The 12198-nt window shown below is 34.4% G+C and overlaps 1 protein-coding gene across 1 annotated transcript in view; it reads left to right on the forward strand.

The window, feature by feature from the left end:
• LOC103030423 (ethanolamine-phosphate cytidylyltransferase) overlaps positions 1-12198 on the forward strand; it is a 49855-nt gene that overhangs the window by 14562 nt on the left and 23095 nt on the right. Inside the window, exons 2-3 of the mRNA XM_049468139.1 lie at positions 5367-5455; positions 11394-11555. Of these exons, the coding sequence (XP_049324096.1) occupies positions 5367-5455; positions 11394-11555 (251 nt within the window). The remainder of the gene's footprint in view (positions 1-5366; positions 5456-11393; positions 11556-12198) is intronic.

The raw sequence follows: 12198 nt of genomic DNA on the forward strand, positions 1-12198 counted from the left end.
TCACCCTATATTCCTCCTGCCTGGTTTAAATAGCAGCAGAGCTTCTGAATATATCTACACTGATGGGCGTGGTGTTCTGGAAATGAAGTGTGTTCAGGTACATTTCTGGAGTTTTATCTTGTTTATCTTGGTAACAGAAAACACAGGAGCTCCACTGACTGAATACAACCTAGACAGACGCCAACAGTCAGACGTTCATTGCTATCTTGGCAACACATGAACATGCAGCAGTGCACAAATCAACTTTTACATCAACAATAAACCGCATGAATGAGCAGGTCAGTTTCCTCTGCTGAGAAGAGTTTGTTGAACACGTCCAGGTAGCTGCACTTTTAAAATAGCAATCCACCAAAGTCAGAGCTCACCTGATCTACTCTTAAAGGGAATGATGAGCAAAAGACACTCTGATTGACTAATTTCACATTATGCTTTTTAGCTGTACTCCCCTCTATCACTAGTGAAGTGATCCAATACCAGAAGGGTGAAGACCCGCACTCTCGGTGCTTAGGCAGCCAGGGCAAGCTGCATGACAGGGATTCGAACCAGCGATCTCCTGATCATAGTGGCAGCCCCTTACTCTGCTGGACCACTCGAAGCCTTAGCCACATCCATGATTAGCATTAGCAGAAAATGAGTACATGCATTTTGCGTCTTTTTTTAGCCGCGCAAGGTGTACTTTTCCCGTTGTTACGATAGCAAAGACAAAAAACTCTGACTAACGCCCTAAATCTAGCTGCACGGTGCACGGTTAAAGGCTGGCTTATAGATATTCATTAGATTCTGATTTGCCATCTTTAATAGCGTATGTTATTATTTAGCATATGAAGCTCTGGAAAAAAAAATTACAGACCACTTCAGTTTCTGAATCAGTTTCTCTGATTTTGCTATTTATAGGTTTATGTTTGAGTAAAATGAACATTGTTGTTTTATTCTATAAACTACAGACAACATTTCTCCCAAATTCCAAATAAAAATATTCTCATTTAGAGAATTTATTTACAGAAAATGAGAAATGGCTGAAATAACAAAAAAAAAGAAGATGCAGAGCTTTCAGACCTCAAATAATGCAAAGAAAACAAGTTCATATTCATAAAGTTTTAAGAGTTCAGAAATAATCAATATTTGGTGGAATAACCCTGCTTTTTAATCACAGTTTTCTTCATGCATCTTGGCATCATGTTCTCCTCCATCAGTCTTACACACTGCTTTTGGATAACTTTATGCTGCTTTACTCCTGGTGCAAAAATTCAAGCAGTTCAGTTTGGTGGTTTGATGGTTTGTGATCATCCATCTTCCTCTTGATTATATTCCAGAGCTTTTATATTTGGTAAAATCAAAGAAACTCATGATTTTTAAGTGCTCTCTTATTTTTTCCAGAGCTGTATATGGTTACTGTTTCTTTAAAGAATGCTAACTCTTGACCTTGCCACAGTGGAAATCTCTTTCAAGGGTAGAGTGTAAAGTGATAGTGTCTCGGTGCGGTCGGTCTCTGTGTCTCTGGTTTATTTTAGTCCCTCTTTTCCACTTTGTTTCTCCTTTTGATAAAATGCTTCATTATAAAATGCAATCAGAAAACCAGTGGGTCATAAATATTTTTAATAATACATATTTTAATATTTTATTTAATAAATCAACCTTTATTTTTACTTGGGAAGACATTGAGGGAGACCCTTTTTTTTTTACAACGTTACAAAGTTTAAATAAAGAAATTTGAAATAATAAGGAAGAAAATAGTAAAAAAACAAATAAAAGAAAGAAATAAAAGAAATGCTTATTTTAAATAACATAACATTTATTATAGATAAATAAAAAAATATATGTAAAAAGTAGAAATAATAAAAAAAAATCTAAAAAGACCATAAAAACAAATTGACACATAAAAAGTAAATAATATATAAAATCTAAAATAAAGAAAAAGATAATTATAGTAGAAGGATAGTGAAGTAAAATGATAAGAAATTATAAAATGAATAATAATAAACTAAGAACATAGGAATAAAAAAAAAACAAATAAATAAAACTAATAAAAAAAATATTTCTGATGGTGATTAGAAACTAAAATTATTCAGTACCCCCACCCCCCATGTATTTATCCTTTCACGTCTATTCTGAGTTCTTTCATCTTTAATGATCATTTAATAATAACAGCTTATTATCAGTTATTACGCTGCTGCCAATAAATGTACGATAAAGTTAATTTTAAACTTATGATCTCATACTCTCTGTTCTTATCAGGTGCTCACACTATTTCCACTATGGAATGTTATTACTCTATTATGTGTTATCACAGTAATAGTGTGTGATGAAGTCATGAACTCTTCCATTGGGTGTTCAGTTAATCTGTATTAATCTACAGTACTTTAACATATATATACAGTTGTGGTCAAAAGTTTACATACACTTGTAAAAAAACATAATGTTATGGCTGTCTTGAGTTTTCAATAAGTTCTACAACTCTTATTTTTCTGTGATAGAGTGATCGGAACACATACATGTTTGTCACAAAAAACAGTCATAAAATTTGGTTCTTTCATAAATTTATTATGGGTCTGCTGAAAATGTCACCAAATCTGCTGGGTCAAAAATATACATACAGCAACATTAGTATTTGGTTACATGTCCCTTGGCCATTTTCACGGCAACTAGGCGCTTTTGGTAGCCATCCACAAGCTCCTGGCAAGCTTCAGGTCGAATGTTTGACCACTCTTCTTGACAGAATTGGTGCAGTTCAGCTAAATGTGATGGTTTTCTTGCATGAACCCGTTTCTTTAGCACTGTCCACATGTTCTCAATGGGGTTTAAGTCAGGACTTTGGGGAGGCCATTCTAAAACCTTAATTCTAGCCTGGTTTAGCCATTCCTTTACCACTTTTGATGTGTGTTTTGGGTCATTGTCTTGTTGGAACACCCAACTGCGCCCAAGACCCAACCTTCGGGCTGATGGTTTTAAGTTTTCCTGCAGAATTTGGAGGTAATCCTCCTTCTTCATTATCCCATTTACTTTCTGCAAAGAACCAGTTCCACTGGCAGCAAAACATCCCCAGAGCATAATACTACCACCACCATGCTTGACAGTAGGCATGGTGTTCCTGGGATTAAAGGCCTCACCTTTTCTCCTCCAAACATATTGCTGGGTGTTGTGGCCAAACAGCTCAATTTTTGTTTCGTCTGACCAGAGAACTTTCCTCCAGAAGGTTTTATCTTTGTCCATGTGATCAGCAGCAAACTTCAGCCGAGTCTTAAGGTGCCTTTTCTGGAGGAAGGGCTTCTTTCTTGCACGGCAGCCTCTCAGTCCATGGCGATGTAAAACACGCTTGACTGTGGAGACTGACACCTGTGTTCCATCAGCTTCCAAATCCTTGCAGACCTGCTTCTTGGTGATTCTTGGTTGACTCTTGACCATCCTGATCAATCTCCTCTCGGCAGCATGTGATAGCTTGCGTTTTCTTCCTGATCGTGGCAGTGACACAACTGTTCCATGCACTTTATACTTGCATATAATTGTCTGCACAGTTGCTCTTGGGACCTGTAGCTGCTTTGAAATGGCTCCAAGTGACTTCCCTGACTTGTTCAAGTCAATAATTCGCTTTTTCAGATCCACACTGAGTTCCTTTGACTTTCCCATTGTAGCTTTTGTAGCTGAGTCTAATCACTGGGTCAAATGAGCCCTATTTAAATGGGCTCATGAGAAGTCAACAGCTGTAGTCAATCAGAATCACTTACAAGAAGTGAAGAGGCCATGACATGAAGCTAATTTGATTGACACAACTCGCTACATCACCAAAATTGACAAATTTTGTTGCTGTATGTATATTTTTGACCCAGCAGATTTGGTGACATTTTCAGCAGACCCATAATAAATTTATGAAAGAACCAAATTTTATGACTGTTTTTTGTGACAAACATGTATGTGTTCCGATCACTCTATCACAGAAAAATAAGAGTTGTAGAACTTATTGAAAACTCAAGACAGCCATAACATTATGTTTTTTTACAAGTGTATGTAAACTTTTGACCACAACTGTATATATATATATATAGAGCATATTCTCCTAGCACTTCTCCTAGACGAAATGCAATCCTGTGCACTGTGAATTGCTTTTGAACATTTGCAGCACAGCCACACAGTGCAATACAATGCAATTGAGTGATTTAAAGCATTTTAAAGAAGTTTACATGCAATTCTGACATAAATTCAGTGTATTGTTTTTCAATAAAGAGATCAGTTACAGTTAAATGTAATGTAATTGTGGTTTTGCATTTCATTTTTGTGCATATTCTGCATGGTAGTGAGGGAAAGCAATGCATTATGTGGATTGCATTTACATTTTTCCACAGTAGTGTTTTCTTTTCAATTCTTTTCAATTTCAATTCCTTCGGGATCAATAAAGTATCTATCTATCTATCTATCTATCTATCTATCTATCTATCTATCTATCTATCTATCTATCTATCTATCTATCTATCTATCTATCTATCTATCTATCTATCTATCTATCTATCTATCTATCTATCTATCTATCTATCTATCTATCTATCTATCAATCATGAATTCCTCTCCATAGTTCTCAGTCAGCATGAAGTAGGCTGTTCCTGCTTGGCATTAAAGAAATGGTAACTTGCTATTAAAACCTACAACACTGTACTCAGGGTATGAAACCACTATAAAGCAGCATAAGGTTATCCAAAAGCAGTGTGTAAGACTGGTGGAGGAGAACATGATGCCAAGATGCATGAAAAAACTGTGATTTTTGTTATTGTGTGTTTTTGTTATTTCAGACATTTCTCATTTTCTGTAAATAAATGCTACTAAATAAATACTAAATGAGAATATTTTTATTTGGAATTTGGGAGAAATGTTGTCTGTAGTTTATAGAATAAAACAGCAATGTTCATTTTACTCAAACATAAACCTGTCTCTCTGCTCAGACATAGGCTTCACTACCGGCAGTCTCTCTGATTTACATCTGGGTTAATATCTCTGAATCTGGTCTAGCTAATCTGATTAGCCCGTCTAGCTAATCTGGATATAGTGGCTCCATATTCTGCCTCAGTGGATTTTTAATATACGATTACTCACTGCCTTTACTTCAGAGTGCTGTTTATTCTTAAATAATACCATCCTGCAGTAAATGTAGAGTAAATAAAGCTCAGTATGGGTCTGCTAATGACTTTACTGTAAGATTAATTACAGTTATTACAGTAATTTTGCCATTATAGGGGCTTTGTTTGCTTCTGGATGCCCAAATACTGTATACTGAGAGTTATATACTATACAGATCTTCTTTAACATGGTATTAAAAGTGTTGTGTGGGAGTAGATATAGGTGTGTGTGATGTTATTAGTCAGTTTATTTTATTTTTTTAGCTACGACATGGTGCATTATGGACATTCCAACCAGCTACGACAAGCCAAGGCTATGGGGGATTACCTTATTGTAGGAGTGCATACAGACGGTGAGTATACACACACACACACACACACACACACACACACACTGAAAAAAATTATGAGTGAAATTTACTTTAAAAAAAAGTTTCGCAACTTTCTGCATTTGCTTTTTTTAAGTAAATTTAATATCAGATAAATTTAAGTAACTAGTAAATATTTTTAGTTAAAACACACGTTCAAATATTTACACAATCTCAAAGATTGTTTTAATCTTTAAAAATAAGGTATTGCATGCCACCCATGTGTTTTAACCAAAAACATTTAAATTTCAGGAATTATAATATATTATGTATCATAAATTATTTGAGTAATATTGTGTAGGGTAATTTACCACAGCAAAAATGTTTGTGAACCAGACGGACAAGAAAAACCAGAAGTCAGGATATCCAATTTAGAATAAAATTTACTGAAGAAAATCATTGGAGTATTACAGACACTCCAGTAGGTGAATCAGACAAAAAGTAAGAAAATAGACAAAAGTATTACAGGAAAAATGTTGTAGATGGTCAAAAGTAAAGTATTCCAATCTCGAGAGCTACAGGAAAAGTCTGACTTTTCTGTCTATGCATTAACAGTTATACTTGAATAATAATTACATGTAAATCTACTTCACCAGGATACATGTTCTTATTGGTTCTAGCAGGAAAACTCTAGAAACAAAGTGCAGCAGAAAGATTTAATCCCAATAAACACGTATGACAATCAGGGCCGCTGCTAAGGTTTTGGAGGCCCTAAGCATAACTGGTCAGGGAGGCCCCCCCCCCCCCAAAAAAAAAAAAAAAAAAAACACACACAAACACAAAAGGTTTACGCAAAATTTTACTATTTATTAAAATTACACATGTAACTGTGAATATTTACAACGTTATAAGTAAGTCCAATAACAGTGAAGAACAGCACAAGAGTACTATTTATAATGCATAAATAATAAATGAAACGATGCATGTCTATTTTAAGCAGTGGACACGTCATTTACACAAGCCAGCCTTAAAGGTTATGAAATTATCGTTTATATTCGTGGTGTATTTATATCAGCCTGTCAAAATCTATAGAGCTGTCTGATCCTGCTGTCATACAGACCATTTGGATAGTGCACTGACGGCATTAGTCAATAGGTAGGCTACTCTGTTTATTAATTTTTTATTAAAGTCACTAAAAATCTTCAAACTACACTACTACTATTTGCAAACGTGCCACGTGCCTTGCAATACCCAGATTAGTTTCTAGTTAAGCGTTTAAAGCTACCAAATCAGCAAAGCCAACGTAACTAGCTCAGGCAACACCACTGAACATGAAGTAATCAAAACTATTTAAACCTTTATCATCGAAGTTACTCACCAGAAAGGGATGCATGGGCCTCATCTTTCTGCTTCTTTTTCTTCTTCTCAGCTCCAGACTCAAACCGTCGCTTCATAGTTGAATTACCATTTAGTAGCAACTTCGCGCGGTGAACTTGTCTCCTGCCAAACTCAAGTAGCGTTGCTACTTTAGTTAGGACTAAGGTTGCCAGATAAGTTACGATTTTTCATCCTATTTGTTTATTTTATTTTAAGTTTTTAACTTACACAAATATTGCACTGGACAAGTTTTTGTATAGAATGGCCACATACACTTTAAAAATGGTTAAACATGCGCAAGATTTAGTGCCTCCATGCATTTTTTGATTATTTATTTGACTGGAAAATGTCACATCTGGCAACAACCAACAGAGCAAACCGAGCCGTGCCATTTCAGGCAATAGGGGTGGGGGCATTATATTATGCACAAAAATAATAACGTGCCGCTTTTAAGTAGTAGAGTAGGTGCCCCATGCAATGTTTAAAGACAAAAAAGATGAGCGTATCATAAATAATTCACATTGGGTTTTAAATTTAATAATGTCATAATTTCAACACATTTCATTCTCAGTCAATTTGGCTCCCTGCAACTGCAAAATGGTTGAGGCCTAACGCTGGCTGCGTTGTCTGCGTATGCAGAGCGGCGGCCCTGATGACAATTAGTAATAGTGAATATAGTGTATATAGAGTCTTTGGCGAAAGCCCCGTCGAAGCCCAGGTCCGCAGCGTCTGGAACCTCGCAGATCCTGCCGTACTTGTACGGCGGGGGCGGAGCCTATCCCCTGGGCAACCGGCGGGACCGAACTGGAGGCGGTGGGGAAGGAGGAGGGTGAAAACGTATGTCAGCGTCTGCAAGCAGGGGAGAACAGGTATGAGGGAGGTCTTTTAAGGACAGGTGGGAGTTGGTGATTGGCTGAGAAAAGTGGCGTGATTTCGAGTTTCCCGCTAGAACCTACGCAGAGCTTTCAGTTCTATAAAAATCAATAATGACATAATTGTCTCTATGATTGGTTCTTCAAATGTATCAACATTACACTACTGAGTAAGCATGACAATGCATTACATATGTTGCATCAAAAAGGTGTACGTCACAAAGTCCGAACATCATGTTGTTTTCCATTCCCGTGGCCTTCGGTGTCTTCTGGCCTGTCTGCGACTTTGCGCCGCGTAGAACAGGCGTGCGTAGGCTATCTAAGGAGAGGTTACTAGCACAATCACTCAGATAGCGGGTATCTCCCTCTGCAGTTGTCAACATCTTGTCCTTGCATCCTGTCGCAACATGAAACAACCTTATCTCTTCTAAATGTACATGATATTCTAACAACACAAAGATCCTAGTGGAATAACAGATTCTAAAAATAAAAACTGGTGTGTCTGAACAATTTATTGTTAATGATTACAGTCAAATGATTATATTTATTGAATGATCATAATTATCAAATAAAAGGATATAAGTGTAGATTAAAGGATATACACGTCCAGAATCCATTGACGGGGGCTTCCCAGATCGCTCCCATCAATTGTATAAATGAAGTAATTGTGATTAGGTAATATTGTATGCAGAAATGAAGTAAAGTTTACTAAAAGAAAGGATTGATTCAGTAAAAATAAATGAAGTAAAGTTTACTAAAAGAAAGGATTGATTCAGTAAAAATAAATGAAGTAAAGTTTACTAAAAGAAAGGATTGATTCAGTAAAAATAAATGAAGTAAAGTTTACTAAAAGAAAGGATTGATTCAGTAAAAATAAATGAAGTAAAGTTTACTAAAAGAAAGGATTGACTTAGTAAAAATAAATGAAGTAAAGTTTACTAAAAGAAAGGATTGATTCAGTAAAAATAAATGAAGTAAAGTTTAATAAAAGAAAGGATTGATTTAGTAAAAATAAATGAAGTAAAGTTTACTAAAAGAAAGGATTGATTCAGTAAAAATAAATGAAGTAAAGTTTACTAAAAGAAAGGATTGATTCAGTAAAAATAAATGAAGTAAAGTTTAATAAAAGAAAGGATTGATTTAGTAAAAATAAATGAAGTAAAGTTTACTAAAAGAAAGGATTGATTCAGTAAAAATAAATGAAGTAAAGTTTACTAAAAGAAAGGATTGATTCAGTAAAAATAAATGAAGTAAAGTTTACTAAAAGAAAGGATTGATTCAGTAAAAATAAATGAAGTAAAGTTTACTAAAAGAAAGGATTGATTCAGTAAAAATAAATGAAGTAAAGTTTACTAAAAGAAAGGATTGACTGAAGTTCAGTTCACTTATTTACTCTGTGTAACTCTATTTAAGTCTTGAAACCGAGTTGAAGTTACTTAAATTTATCTGAAATTAAATTTAAAAAAGCAAATGCAAAAAGTAATGTAAAAGATTTAATGATGGAACTGGCACTCATCAGGACTGCTCCAGAAAAGGAAGGCCTTGATATATTGCAATACTATTCTCTACTATACTATACTAAAAATAAAAATAAACACTCCTAAATAATCAAATACCAGGAATTGAGTTTCACAGAATTTAACCATCAATATTCTTCACCGCAGGTTTATTAACCCTATTTATTTGATTGTAGCGCCACCATGTGGAGTAATGAAGCAGTAACTTTATTAAAAGTAACTTTAGTAAGTCTAATTGGGGGCAGAGTTTATATATTGTAGCCTATGTTGTAATATAATTATTAATATTTGATGCCATGCAGAATTGTTGTTTTGTGACATTTTAGTTAATGCATATATAATAAAAATCTTTTGCTGTATATGACTATCTAGTACTTGTTAATTTTGTGTAAAAGAATTGTACGTTTTGATACTGGTGTTTCACAAATAATTCAAATTTAAAAATTCAATTATAATTCACTGTGCAGAAGACTCTCAGGGGCTCTCTCTCTTTCTCTCTCCCTCACACACACACACACACACACACACACACACATATACAATATTTATGTTTAGACAAGATTATTCCTATTACAGCAGTGTCTTGCCCAAGAACTCTTATTGGTGTCCAATAAGCACTGGCATCCAGTCACCCAGAGCGGGAATTGAACCCCAGTCTACCACTATACAGTGTGGTAGCTCACTTGCAGGTAGTGGTGTTATCCACTGCCCACACCAACTAAAAGTTTAGCTCATCAACAAGCGTAATAAATCTAACGAAGCTACCGACACTGTATTAAAACTGTTTTTCAGCATGTTTTACAGCAAACGTAAGCTTAAAACAGGTCAATAAACACCAGTTCAGAGCAGATCTATAGAATATCTCACACAGTCCACAGTCCAGTACCTAATCTACAGCTAGAAACCTGACTTAGGCTATAATAAAGTGTTTAAAGATAAGCACAGAGACCTACAATATTCTACTCTAGACTGATAGCCGATCTGACACAGTGGATCAGGACCAGGGGAAATTCATTACATTGCATTTTAATCCATTATTTAGGTTTAAACCACAAGTGCAATTGAAAAAAACAGTCACATGACATCGCGTTCAGTAGCTCCTCCATTTCCACTCGCTGTTGTGTTTTTAACGTGGATCTCCGTGGAAACGTGTGCCCAAAGTGTAATTATGGTGCACGGCAGTGGACAAATAACTATTTTATTTATATATGATTGTTCCGGACAGGAATAAAATCACAGAGGACAAAAAAAAAACATGAAAGAGAAAATTACCCAGAACCCCTGAGAAACTAATCCCATCTGGATAGGGCTGTTTCATTGTTATTGTGATCCCTAATTCTAATTCTAATGCTAATGTTTAATTTATAGTTGAGTTATATAGTTTAGTAGTCAGGAAGGACATTGGTGAGTCACTGCTGATGATGATGATGATGATGATGATGATGATGATGATGATGATGATGCCATGGTTCCTTACAGGCTGGTCTGTGATCTGTGGTCATTTAACACCCAGTGCCTGGCACGGTGCTAAAGCAGCACAATGTGTATCTGTGTGTGTGTGTGTGTGGGTGTGTGTGTGAGCAAACAGTAAATCTGCTTTTAGCTACAGAGCAGCTGGAATTGACTGCAGAAAACACTAAAACTCAGATTACTGGAGTCACTGGATCATTTTAAACAGTTTCTAATCCCCAACATGATTGTTTTAACTGAGTTTATCCTTTCTCTTATTATTTTAATTTTTATTGTTTTATTTATTTATTTGTATTTATTATTTTTTGTTTTTGATTCTTATTTTCTTAGTTTATTATTATTAATTTTATCATTTCTTGTCATTCTTATCATTTTATTTTACTTTTACTATTATTAAATTTATTTTATTCATATTAAATGTTTGTTAAAGTTTGTATTTCTTTAATGTTTTATTATTATTTTATTCTTTATTATTTCTAATTTCTTATCTAAATATTTTCAATATCTTTTGTACTGTAAATGAGGGTTACTCTCAATGTATTTCCAAGTTAAAATTAAGTTTGAATGATCAAAATAATAATACAACACTGTTGCTGAACCTAGACCTGCAGACCAACTGCAGCATCACCCAACCCCACATCATTTACGTACTTAAATCCAGGAGGAGACTTTTATTTTGTTTTAGGCAGTGTATATAATGTATATATCCTGTTTTATTTCTCTTTATATGTCCTCTTCCTCCTGCAGAAGAGATCTCAAAGCACAAAGGCCCCCCGGTCTTCACACAGGCTGAGCGCTATAAGATGGTGCGGGCCATCAAGTGGGTGGATGAGATAGTGGAGGGCGCCCCCTACGTCACCACCCTGGAAACTCTGGACAAGTATACCTCTGACTTCTGCGTACACGGAGGTACAGTATGTGTTCTAATTCTAGTTTTTAGTGAACTGGGAAAATCTGCTTTTAGCTTCAGTGAGCTGGAATTCACTACAGGACACTCTAAAACTCACTAAAACTCACTGGAGTCACTAAATCATTTTAAACTATTAATATCTAACCACCTTCAGACAGCCTGTACCTGTTTTACTTAAACTTATTTATTCTTAACTTTTATTTTAGTTTTATTATTTCCTTTTTTTATTTTGTTTCCTTTTTTTTTATTATTGTTATTATTATAGTTATTATATTAGTATTTTAATAGTTTAATAGTATTATTGCTTTTTATTTTACTTTGATTTTCTTTTATTGTTATTACTATTATTTTTATTATTATTACTGCTTTTATTTTTGTTAGTTCATTTATTTATTTGAATTTTTATCGTATTATCTACAAGTTAGTTTTAGCTAATTTAAACTCATTTTTGTTGTATTGGTCCTACTTTCTTTTGATCTTAATTTTCTGTCAATTAAACCATACTTAATTATAATCGTTAATTTTTTTATTTTTTTTATTATATATTTTTTTTTTCTATTTTAATCCTAATTCTACTTTTATTTTATTTTATTTTTATCTATTTTTATATTTTATTTACTGCTATTTTACAGTAATTAAATG

The sequence above is a fragment of the Astyanax mexicanus genome, chromosome 19 (assembly GCF_023375975.1).
Source record: "Astyanax mexicanus isolate ESR-SI-001 chromosome 19, AstMex3_surface, whole genome shotgun sequence".
NCBI classification, from domain to species: Eukaryota; Metazoa; Chordata; class Actinopteri; order Characiformes; family Acestrorhamphidae; genus Astyanax; species Astyanax mexicanus.